Raw genomic sequence first — 13,461 nt, forward strand, 5'->3', positions numbered from 1 at the left:
AAACTTGGTTGTATCGAAAAGTAAAGTAAATAAATTTGACGCAGGTATCGATATCGTTGATAATGGAAAAATTGGGGAGTCGAGTGCAGACGTGGATATTTTTATACCCGATGATCATTCCGCGGACACCTTTGAAACACAGGAGATAAATAACGCTTTTGAATTTTTAACTGAACTCGATGACTGCAACGACGACGACGATGTCGACGATCAACTGGAGGATTTGGAATACGAAGAATTGGGAATTGGAAACGAGAACGAAAATCGGGAGGAGGACATTATGAACGAATCGATTTCATCCGATGGACCGTTGATAGGGGACGAAATCTCTCTTTCAAATTATCCCCTGGAGCCGACTTGTTACGTTGAAACTTTTGGTCCAGGTTTCAAATCCCCCAAAAACGATGTGCCGCAGTTATCCAAACCGTACGCCGTCCCGTTCGGTTTTTCAAGGTCAGATTTTTCAGGGAAAATGAATTGCGATGGCGAAAAACTCATAGAAAGATCTTACTCCGATCAATTCAACGGCGATTTTGAGAATCCGGCCTTCGAAATATCGCCTCCAAAATCGAAAACCGTTCCCAGAAATTTTGAAAAAAACTCTTGGAAAGATTACGCGCTTCCGGAGGTGGAAGCAGTCGATGCGGGAGCAGCCCGCGAACGATTTTTAAAATCGCAATCTCTACGCGCTCGGAAAAGATCGGCGGAAAATCACGAAGACCTCCGACGTCGCGACAAAGAAAATATCCTCAACGAGTGCAACGACGATAAAATCGGTAAATCGACGCGGTCGAAACTGGACAGAAAATCTTGGAGCGAAGGGACCACCGCAGGAATTCCAAAAGCAGAACTCAGAGCTCCAAGATCGACCAGTTTCCACGTTGGCGCGGAAGGACCTTCGACCTCCAATGAAGCTAGGACGATCCTTCAACACTCCGACGTTTCTCTTGGGTGAGTTTCCGTTTTATTTTCCACAGCTAAGTAGGAAAATTTTTCCACCTCCAATCCAGCTGTTTTTCCTACTTTTTCCTATACAACGCGGGTTCGGGCAAACGCACATGATATTCACCAAGTGTAACGAACTATGACAGCGCAGAGCAGCTGCACTTTTATGCCTGGTATGCGGGCGGGAAACAATTAACCGCCTCCTACGTTTTTTTTTTTACAATGTTTTCTATTTTTTTCCCTTATTTTTCTTCTAAACTACGTACACATTCTCACCTCGTTGAAACGTTTTTAAATATTGTACCCGCGTTACTTCATCGCCGTCATTATCGTCGTCGTCCTCTTTCATTTTTCTCATTTCTCAAAACATATTTAAATATACTATACGCTCGGCATGATTGCAGCTACAGGTGGTAACGAGACGTGAAATCGCAGTAACGAGATATCCAACGTACGTTTTATTGTACCTATGTTATACCTGTACGTAGTACAGGTATACATAGGTGTACATATTAACCGTGCATATGGTTTACATAAGGCTATATAATATTATTAGATTTTCTTTTCTTCAACGTCTTACAAATTGTACGAACGCAATAATATCGTTACTCTCGTGCTCTTCTCATTTTTTGGTTTAATTGAAAATCATTTTTTTTTCCCCTTTTTTATTACCGCGTGCCTCGGCTGCAGGTATGCAGAGCGATAGCTCGGACATGTATATTACAGTTGGCCGTATCTAATATATACAATATTTAATTTTATTTATACTTATTTGCGAGCGCAAAATAACAACGAGCGATAAAATTGCATCCGATGTGTATAAATGTTGCCGCGCTGCAATCGCTGCAGCAGCAGTAACCGCAAGGAAAACTAGATCACTTTCGCGTCATTGATTTATAATATCTGCAGACTAGCGGCGGACTATCGTCATCGTTTTAATTTCACTTTTTTGATTCAAATTCTAGAGCTTGATCGCGCTTGCATGTTTAGATAGAAAATAAGTAAACAATATATGAAAAGAATGCAGAAGAAAAGTCTGTCTACACACGCGCTCTGAGCGCGACGTGTCTTACCCATCTTGAACGGCATTGAAATCACTTTTTCTGTTTACTTGCGTACACACGTAGGGGACGCTGGGAATATTCCTGGCTGCTCCGCGCGCTACTTTTCTTTACCTTTTTTCGCGTGCAATTCCGAAATACTGATCTGCGAATGGGTCGTAGAAATAAGTTTTCTCTATTTCGAGGCGCTGAAACGAGTCGTTGTCTCTGATTTCAGGATGGAGAAGGACGAGGAGTCATCATCCTCGTCGTCGTCGTCGTCGTCCTCGTCCTCCTCTTCGCTGGTCTCGGCGTCCGAGGTGTCTTCGGAGGTCGATTGGTCTTGGGTCGAGGAAGTGGAGTCGTCGCGGGCGAAAGCCCGCGCCAAAGAAGAGGAGGAAAATATCCCCACCTCGAAAACTGAAGCGACAGGGCGCGTGCGTCTCGGCTGTAATTCCGCTCGCAATTCAACTGACAGTATCGTACCGATGTCTGCCGCACCAACGGGGAAATCTTCGCCCGTTCCTGCGGAGGAACTTTTCACGCTGGGACGAGTTTTGACCGACGACGATTTTTTCACGAGCTCGTCGACGAACGCCAACAACGTCGGCGACACCAATGGCGGCGGCAATTCCTCGACGAACACCTCGTGGGTCAGAGCTTCCATGCGACGTCTGCGTCACCTTCGATTACCGGAAGCAAATAATTTTGGGGATTCGAGAGAAACGCCGACGTCCTCCGGTAACAATTCGTCCGTTCACACGAGTGTTCCTAATCCGCAGTTCAACGTTTTTCAACAAATATCGGTCGCTGCAACGGCGACCCCGACGACCGTTGGAAATTCGTTGCCGGACATAGCGTTAATTGCGCCCGAAATATTGGCGGCCCAGACGAATTTCGGTAGCGTTAGTAGTGGTAGTAATAACAATAGCAACAACGGTAATATTAACGTGAATAATTTGAGGCCCGCGAGTGCACCGGCGCCGAGATCTTCGTCAGTTGTCGGTGTCACGGGGACGTCAACGTCGCCCGGGAGAGGAAGACTTCACGGAGGGAGATCCAGGGGTCGGATTGTCAACAATAGTCAAAATTTAAACTCGAGGAGAAGCAGCGTGAACTCCAGAAATACCCCTTCCGATAATTCTTCGTGCTCGACAACGTCGTCGGGCACCTCAACCGCTACTAGCAACACTTCCAGTCCCACCAATACACCGCAACATACCGCGGTCAACGCTACTTCCGCCAGAAGGTGAGTGGATTTCAGTTCTTTCTGTTTCTCTTTTTTTGAATCGATGTGTTTTCTCTGCTTCAATATCCCCCCGTGAGGATCGAGAGTGTACGACTTCTTTGATCAACTTTTGAACAAAAAAAAAAACAAACCAATGCATTTTTCTCACCTTTTCATTAATTGAGTTATTAATTATATCGTTGTCGGATCTTTCTCACGTCTCGTTACGAAGATAGACGACGTATGTAATTGAAGAAAAAGACGACGCTTGACAATAACTTACGTGATTTCGAGTTTGCGTTTTTATTTAAACACCGCAGATGCGTGGGACAAACTTGACCGTTATTATGTATGGGGAGATGCGTTACCATAACAATACAAATTGCGTGTACCGTTCCCTTATCTCAAAAAATTCTACGTTTTTTATTTTTTGTTTTATTTTTTTCGTCATCTCTTGCGCTCTTTCACGCGTCAACTCCCAGCTGCTCGGTGAACCTGAAACCGATTTTGATTTTCCCTACAAAATCCTACGACGTTGTGAAAATAATGACAGGAAAAATTCGTTACGATACTGCGCATTGTTTTTCTTTCCTTTATTCTCTATCTCCCTATTTTCTTTTCGTCATATTTCGCTCGCCGATGCGTATATAGAGTCTCCATATCTTTGCAATGAATAATTAAGGAAATGATTTCATTCTCCTTTGTGCTCCGTATTGCAATGTCGATTCCGTGTATACCCTATCAACAAATAACGAACCAACCTACCTACCTGTCTTAGACTCACCTGCACACACACCTACATTGCATACGTATAAAATAATGTATAACACGCACATGCGTCGCTTATTTTAGTCGATCTGACGAATGTTGTACGGCACGTGTATAAAAGCCAGACGCATCGAGGTCGACGAGGCATAGCAGCTCGTGGGCAACGAACGATTCAAGAATCAACTGTAGTACATACACGTATACATACATATTTATATGTACACATACACATGCCACTCCCCCATACGCTACACATTGTTAATTATTGTTATCGTTGTAAGATTTTTCGTATTTCAAACACACAAATTTATAATCACTATTCCACGCGGTAGATACCGATCGGCGATATATCTTTTTTATTATATGTAAAAAAAGCTAGAAAAAAATCCGTTGGAATTTGTCCGAAGGACATTCGAACAATATAAGGTGCACATGAGTACTCGCGATTATTTTTTAAAATGAATGAAAACGCGTGTAGATTTTTTATTCCAAAATTTACCGATATTTACCAATTGAAAAAGGTAATTGGAAAAAAATTAAATTCACCGAATGGGTTGGTCAATTCGTCGTCACGGTGTTTCGGTATGAATATTATATCACCTGAAGCGGCGTATCATGCATCAGGAAATCTGCATCTTTATTCTATTGTACAGAGAGCTGCATCGCCGGAAGGAAAGGTCGTTAAAATTAACGATTGACGTTTCTGTACGCACAGGTACAGAGCGAGTAACATAGCGATGCGCTATTATAACGCAATATCGGAGTAAACTGTTCTACCGAAACATCCTATATCGCTTGTACCGTACGTAACCGAGTAGTTTTGCGCAATTTTTACCCGATCGCGTTACAATTCGCCGAGCATCGCTAAGAATCTTGAGGCAAATAGTTGAAAAAAAAATTCGCTATCGGTCGGAATCGAAAATCGAGGATAAAAAAGCAAACGGAAAAAGTGGCCGCAGTCCAGCGAGTCGCACACTGCAGGCGCGTCGCACGGATTTCGAAAAAAATGCGAAAACCACCTGCAACATTCTTGGGGGCATGTTCACCAGATCTTTCTCAACCATGAATTACGTCACCCTACCGTAACAACTGAGTCACTCGGAGCTAGGAAACGTTCTTTCTTTCTCTTCTCTTTATTTTTTTTTTCTCGGCGAGTCCAGGAGTTTCGAAGTCGATCTCCTCTCCTCGGATCGTCGAGGACAAATTTTCGAGCCGTCGGGCTCCTCCTGTCGTTCGGATAATTCGTAGTGACTCACCCTGTATGTACGCTTGTAAAGGGACGTGTAATAGACGCGTTTCCGTCGTCGTCGTCGGCGTTCACTTACGGCGACGTGCATGAGGTCAGTGACTCAAAAGCCGGCAAAACTGCCCAACCCGTGACTGACTGACTGACTAGTTTTCGTCCCGCTGCAGCCCACAAAGTTTAACGTCTGTTACGTACGTGCGATATATAATGTACACGGGGTGTGCGGTAAATTCTGACCATTTCAAGGTCCGTAATCCCGATCGATATAATAAACGGGGTCGGAATCTCGAGCGCCGGCTGCTTGAAAATAAAAAATAAAAAACCCGACAGTTGGCGAGATAAGAAATTCCAAATCGTAATACCCGCGGAGAGTTATTAAAGTTTACTATGGACGACGGGGGAAAAAAAAAAGGAGAAGGAGAAGGAGAAGGAAATTCGCATTTGATGATCGGCTGCCGAGCGAACGGAACCGATGAACACGTTTGAAATGAAGAGTCCATGAAAGGCACCGCGAGCATCAACCGATCTCCGTCGTTGGAGAGGAATCGAGTGAAGAGGATAGAAAAAAAATTGTGCGAAGGAGATAAAAAATCGAGGAGGTGTGTCCATCCGTCATCCGGTCGGGTTTTTCTACCCGATCAAGGAATACCTGCGGAGCGATCATCCTCTCGCAGTTCTCTGTCGGCGCAGCTGTTTGCTGGAAAAATAAGATGGAGTTAAATTCATTAACGATTAAGGAATGCGCCTCGGCAGAATGCGGAATGAGAGAAACGAGTGAGAAAAATTCTGAAAAAACCGGAAGGTCGAGTCGGGAATTTTTTAATTTTTAGTCGAAACTGCAAGACGGAGACGAGAGACGTTTTTCCCTAATCTCGATACGGTAACCAAAAAATAGGCAAATGCCGATTTTTCATTCCGAATCAATGAAATTGAATACCTCGTATACAACGAGGGGAGAGTAAAGCAAACTGTGGAGTTCGAATAATGGAAAAATAAGTCGAGCGAAAACTTTCTTTGTCTTTTATCTGCACGCGAGATACACGCGGGAGTTTGACGTAACATCCGGTTAATACCGGACGACGGTGATAAATATCTGTACCCTACACTCGATAAACTTATGAATATTTCGTCTACCGGTTTGATCTGTTTTTTTTTTTTTTCTCATTTTCTTTTTTCGACACCTTCGGACTAGCTTCATTTCTACGGCACAACGTCCTCCTCCCACGCCTATACACCTTGTACACGGTGACGTTTATTTCATTCTTTTTCTTTTTCTCTTTTTTTTTTTTTCTTTCGATCGATCGGCTCACTTTCCGAGGTCGAATACACCGCAAGCTCGGACGAACCGAACGTTATTATACGGTCAAGTTGTACGAAATATCGACTTCGTTCGTCGAGTCCCTTTTTTTTTCCTTCCTTTACTCTATTTTATTTTATTTCCTTCGATTCTTTAGCCTGTTCCTCAGCCGCGATTGTAAAAATAATACCAAAAAATTCTTCGATTCTTATTTTATCAACATCGTTGAGGCGATAATCGTTCCCGAAATTTTCTCTTCAGATTCTCACGGCTAGACACGCGCCCATGATACAAATGGGTTCGGTTCAGGTTTAAGCAATTCGATCCGAACGTAGTGAATCTCAAATTTAAACAATAGCGCGGGGTTTCTACATTGCAGTAATTGGATACGTACGAGTGTCAAAGGTATCCTAATGGTCACCGTGCGTGTCTCCTATATTCCATTACTTTTCCCATGTGTAATGTTTGCCCCTCGGTTTGCCCCCTTGCATAAGTATACGCGGAACAAGATGAAAAATTAGTTTGTTTGTTTTTTTTTTTTGCTTTCTTTTTTTCACTTCAATTTATTTCCTCAAAATTTTATCCTTTGTTCGTTGAAACTCTACACGTATCGCCGTGCCTGAAATTTTATATCCGAGGAAACCTTAAATTTATGGGTGATACAATTTGTGTATTTTGTATTCTCGCATATCAACGACGCACGTTACACATAGGTATTCCCGTATTATTAATATCTTCATTATCTATAAGCGTTTTGCTAATTACCATATGAAAATGTGTATTAAGGTCTGCGAGCACAGCTGCTGCGGTGCGGTGTATTTATCATCATCGCCGTTTATATACTCAAATTTTATCACGATAATAGAAATATTTTTTATTTACAAATTCCATTTCAAAAACCCTATGATCCAGACACCCCGCAACGCGTGTATTTATACACCGGAATTTCGGATCTCCATTCACCTGAAAGCAAACAAAAAAAAAATAAAATAAAAAAAAATGAAATAATAATTCAACGTCTACAGGTATTTAATAAAGGAGTCGAGGAACAATATTTTCACAGTTGTTTACACGGAAGGTAAAATATTATGTTTGATGATTAATTAATTTATACCTCGCTATATCCGTCCGGCCCCACGTATACCTATGATTGAAAAAAGTTTCGATTCGAATTTTTTTTTAGCTTTTATTTCATTCCACCCATCCTCAAGTAGCGTCCCGACCTCCGCACATTTTTTTTCCTCTCCTCTTCACTTTGTAATAAATTTTTTCTCGTTTTTTTTGTTCACGTATTTGATAAGAATACCAAAAATCAAGTTCTACTTTTTAAATTACCATTTTTTTTTCACGCATCTTATCCGATCGCCGAGTCTAGTTTTTTGAAACGGAGTATCAAACTCCGAACGTGCAGTGGATTATTATCGTTATTGGGATTACTTTTTTTTAATTTTGGATAGAATCCGACTTATTTGTCCCGTTTTCAAAAGTTTCAATCGTTTCGAAATGCGGGTAGAAGGAATATACGAAAAATCGGACGGCTCGATCCGAACGATTCTTTTTTTTGCAAGACGAATCCTCGTTCGGATTATCGATTTATTTTGCTAAAAATGCGACACCCTGTATATTCGAAACGTGTACAATGTATAGGTATATATGTAATTCCGACGACATTATTTAGCGCGGCGTTTTATTAGCCAAAATAATATATATTGTGCGAGGTTGATCGATTTATCGTATACGTACACGGTATACATATGTAGTGCGCAGTATCAATATATTTTATCGTGTGACGTATTCAATGCATTATGTACCGGTATATAATGTAGATATGTATACGGTGCCCTATGTATGTACCTCCTTCTGACATTTAACGTTCTAGCCACGCGGTTCTATTCGGCCCGGTATAACATTATCAAAATTTCATCAGGTCTTTGCGCCCGTGTTACGCGCTCAATTAAATATTTAGGTCGTTTAATTTACGCCGAAAATTTTTACGCCGCACAGATTAGGTAGCTCTGAAAATTTTAGAAAATTTTAGAAAATCGATCAGCGACGACAGGAGGAAGTGAATCTATCGCTGCAGTCACGATGTATTATCGACCGCAGCGTTTCTCACCTTTTTAACGATGTTATTCCCTAATTTTTTGGTCTGTTTTTTTCAATTCCTTATTCTTTATCGTTTTTCTTTCTTCTTTTTTTCTAACGTCCGACGGTCGCGCGGTCAAGTGTTACAGAGATGTGAACGGCCGCTACCGGGTCACGGTTTATTTTAAATTTGGCTTTGTTTGAGAAGAAAAATTTTGGTAAAATTTAGATCTGGAGCGATATGAAAGAGCGCAGGTACTCGTTCGAAAAACCAAATCGTGCCTCCACGTCGTCTGTGCAGCGTCGCGTGCGTCTCGTTTTTTTTTTTTTTTTTTTTTTAATTTTTGGTTTTTTTAATTCATTCATTTTCTTGGTTTTTTTTTATATTACGCTCGACCCGCGGTCGCTACCGCTTCCAGTTCTTTCTCGGAACATTTCTAACCATCCGTCTACCTAACGGTACTGCGTATTAACTTTGACGACTCCACCGCATCAGCATCGGACTCGATTCCTGCAACGTGTTCGGACGTTAAACCTGGAGCGATTTTTACTCCTTTTATTCTACCTCATTTTTCCCGCCTTTTTTTCTAACTCAATTCCACGAATTCGATCCGTGGATCCGACGATGAAATTCAAGGGACTGGTACCGGTTGTAATATAGGGTAAGACAATGACTCGTAGAAGAGAGAAAAAAAAGGAAGAAATATCCGTTTTTTGGGCCACCCTAAAACGCGCATATGTTGTACACATTTCGAAACTGTGCGGGGGGGGCTTTTATTCGGACAGCTGAATTTTTTTTTTTTCCCCCAATTAGTTTGAAAAAATTGAGGTGAAAGGTGCGCGCTATGTGCTGCAATTGCTCGGTCAAATAATTTTGTTCCCATAACACAGCTGGCCAGTATTGCAGCATTTTTATGCACTCGCCTATTTACATTAGTTTATTATTCGCCTCGCCCCGTTGCCGCGCTATTTACCGTACGGGGATAATAAAGTCGTATGTGCTTTATACTTGTATACATACATCTGCATTTATGAAGTCTACCCAGTTCGGATATGACCTCATGCGGTTTTGAACTCCACAATCAAGCCGACTTTCTACCAACCCGTATAGATTTTTATCAATCTTCGAACGATATCGCGGGCATCCAGTCTCTTTATCTTCGCGGTATATATACATATATATATTTATATACATAGGTATACGTAGTGTACATACATACCTATTTATCCATACTTGTGTACGTTTTTTTCTCCCCTGCTGCATGTATCATTTCCTCAATTATCATCGTCGTTGTCGATAAAGAAAAAACCCAACCGAATCGATATATGATAAAATAAAATTTGACTCCATAGACGATTTTGCGTGCTTTTGCTAAATAATTACGTACATATACATATATCGTACAAATTATTTATCGCAAAAGAAAAAGAAAAAAAGAAAATATTAAAAAAAAATATCAGGGCCACCGCGTAATGCATGTAATGTGTGGGTACATATTATCTGTGTATACAAACATTCGTAGCTATATATACGTTATAAATTATATACGAACACGTATGAAATGTGTTATTAAAAATGCTTGATTTTTTTTTCATTTGCTGGGGGGGGATTTTTTTGGTTTTTTTTTTTCCTGTCGACAAAATATTTAATTTGTTCAGACAAATTTTTTACCTCCATTGTATACAATGAATTATACTATATATTTAGGATGTAATTTGGCCAGACCGAATTGACACAGACAAAAAAAAAAAAAGTCTTTTTTCTTAATGAAGTTTTTCAATTTTCTAATTTTAATTATTTAATCAATTCATTCGTTGAAAATATTTTTATCTGCTCTCTTTTGATATCATCATCATCATAAAAAAAAATTAATTCACATACCTATTTATCAATTATTTAATAAATGCAGTTGTAGAAAATTAAAATTTTGTTCGATGAGTCGTGAAAGTTAATTAATTGATTGATCGAAGTTCCGTTTTGTCTTTAATCTTTTTTGATAACATTTTTCCAAATGTGCGAGAAAGTCTTACCGCTCATATACTTTCACTCGATAGATACACGAGTACAAGTTGAAATTTGTTCACGCGATACGATGAGAAAAATAGACGATAAAATGAAACTACACATTTTTTCTGACAAAGCGAAAAAGCAAAAATGACAACGCCGATTACAACGAAATAAAAATTATTGTGACTGAAAAAAAAATCTGTCTCATATCTTATCGGTCACGTCATGACCGGGCGTCGAGGTATTTTTTTTTTCTTTTTGATTCAGTCAATCTAAAAGTAATTTCTAAAGAAATTTCAACCTTTTCTTTGTCATGTAGTCGAGTCGAAATCACGCGCACGTTCTCGCATCCGAACCGATTCGAAGGGTCGGTGAAATTTCGATTGAAGAAAGAAATTTTGAAAGAGAAAAAAAACAACTGTTCATAATTCGGTGTGAAAAAAAAGTTGGCACCGTATTACCTGTTCGTCGTCGATGGGACGATCGCTAGCTCGTGTGCTTTTGAAATTATGCGGCGCATTCGCGATAGCAGTCGGTGCATCCCAAGTGCATCGTACCCAGCTCTTGCCACTTCTTCGCTCCTAGTACATAACTGCACTCTGTTGTATATGCAGCTGGAGTACTACACGAACTTGCATGCAGCTGCAGTCGCATGTCGTCCGTTCAATTTATCGCCCACTGCACCAAACTCTGTACCTTATGTAATATATTGTCATATACTCCTCATCCGTCCGGTTCCTCCTATGCAGCACTTATCGCCGGCTCTTCTCTTTCCCAAATTGCGTACGACGGAGATGCGGGTCACCGAATGATTGGGGAAAAGTGAGAAAAAAAAATCAAAACTCAAATAAACGGCTCGTATGAATTTTCAAAAATTTCCAACTTATATTTCTGTACGTGTACGACTTTGAAGAAAAAAAAAAAAATACCCGACCTTGCTCATGAAAATTGTTTTCCTTACTCCTCGATGGATGCGGATGATTATTGAACGTCTGATTCTTAACAAATTGATTAATCTGTTTAATAATTTTTTTTTCGCCCAATTTCAATCGTTCGTACATGAGCAGCATGTACAGATAGGTGTGTCTGTGTACAGGTGCCATAGAGACAGGCGAAAAAAAGACCTCGCGAAATACATATATACCTGACAGTCGGCCACGGTCAAAAATTCTGCCGTTTCTGCGCCTGGGGAAAAAAAAAAAAAATCGTGAGAGATCTAGAGAGAGAGAGAAAGAGAGAGATGTGTGCATATAAAAATTGAATAGTTGTGTGCGTATTATCCGCGCGATATAATTTATCCTTCTGTACAAAATTGACGTATATATTCGATTCAAAACGCTAGTCGCGTATAAAGCATACGTAAGTAGTCGGCTACCGAGCAACGTTACAATAGCGTAACGAATTTTTTGGGGGACATTTCGCGTCGCGATTTTCTAGACGAATCCTTCTCATGTTGGGTATACGTTTCGAGAGACTCGCGTAAGGTGGAATTATGAGGAATCGCGCCCCTCCTCCGCCCCCAACGTTCTTCTGGGACTAACCTGTCTCTCCTATACACCTGTAGGTACGTAACACACGCGCGAAATATATGTACGTATTATACTTATGTACGTACATACATCTCTACTCTATTCCTCCGTCATCAAGGTTCAACTTCAACTTCACTTTGACTCGCACGTTGATCGTCGAACGATTCACACAACACACCGTGTAATACGCGAGAAATGAATCGCGGAAAAATTTTACCTCCGTACACACCGTCGTTGTCGTTGTTGCTATTATTAGTTTGCATGAAATCCACGGTGACTAATTAAAACAGAATAAATCCAAAAAAAAGCGCATTAATTAATTAAAAGATTTTTTGCAGTGCACGCTTATAAACCTATATGTAATTCAATTGAATAATTATACGTATGATTGCCTGATTTATGAATTATGAAATAATTCAAGCAAAATAAAATGCGATTGTGTACACATATAATGTTACAAGTGTTTGTAAATCGATGGTGACGTGAAAAATCTATTTATAATCTTTTTGCGACGTTTTTTAGAAAGAAAATTCTTCTTTTTTTTTGATTTTTTGACATTTTTCTCTATAGCAAAAATCATTTTTTGCTATTCGATTCGATCAGGTTGCGAGATATTTGCGCGTGTCGCGTGTTCGGATTCTCTAACGGTAAAATTTCTGTACATTAAAGATCAATAAAAAAGAAAAACTATAAAAATAAGTGTGTAACAGAAATAATTGACGCGAATTAAAGAGAATTGTGCGATAATATATATAAACTTTGAATTTAGCAATCGAGTGGAATGTTAGTAAGTGAAAATCACGTGGTGGTTTTTGATTCCCTTGAAATATGACATTTTTGATCAAAATCGTCGGGGTCGTAATCGGTTTTTAAAAATTGTTAATCATTATTCAAAACCGCTGCGACCATCTCACACGGTGTAGAGTGCAGGCTGCGTGCTGCAGTTATAAAAAAAAAAAAAAACTATCCATTTAATCGGTAAATGGAATTATTATTTCCTTTTTTTCTTATTCTCGTTTATTAAAAGTCCTTCAAAATGCGAAGAGGATGAATTACGATCAAACGATTAATTGCAGTCGACGTTATTTTTACTACAGTCAACGAAGGCAGCGCATAAGGTATCGGCAAATTAAAAAAGAAATCAAGTTAATAAATAAACGAATAATTAGATTATACTCGAAAGAAATTCATGTCAAGTTCATCTTCAATATCTTCATTAATTTTCACACTATATATTTATATCTGTACCACAAACGTACATTCATGTATTTCTCATTTCTTTATTTGATACACGCGATTGGATTTTATTAGAGTA

General features: G+C 39.8%; 1 protein-coding gene across 8 annotated transcripts in view; it reads left to right on the plus strand.

Moving 5' to 3' along the window:
- LOC105690711 (sodium-dependent transporter bedraggled) overlaps positions 1-13,461 on the plus strand; it is a 29,903-nt gene that overhangs the window by 6,664 nt on the left and 9,778 nt on the right. For 7 of the 8 annotated variants that reach the window (XM_048656560.1, XM_048656558.1, XM_048656559.1 and 4 more), the window contains exons 3-4: positions 27-951; positions 2,224-3,234. In XM_048656560.1, the coding sequence (XP_048512517.1) occupies positions 27-951; positions 2,224-3,234 (1,936 nt within the window). The remainder of the gene's footprint in view (positions 1-26; positions 952-2,223; positions 3,235-13,461) is intronic. The other variant, XM_048656557.1, reaches the window with a different exon arrangement.

The sequence above is a fragment of the Athalia rosae genome, chromosome 6 (genome assembly GCF_917208135.1).
Source record: "Athalia rosae chromosome 6, iyAthRosa1.1, whole genome shotgun sequence".
Lineage (NCBI taxonomy): Eukaryota > Metazoa > Arthropoda > Insecta > Hymenoptera > Athaliidae > Athalia > Athalia rosae.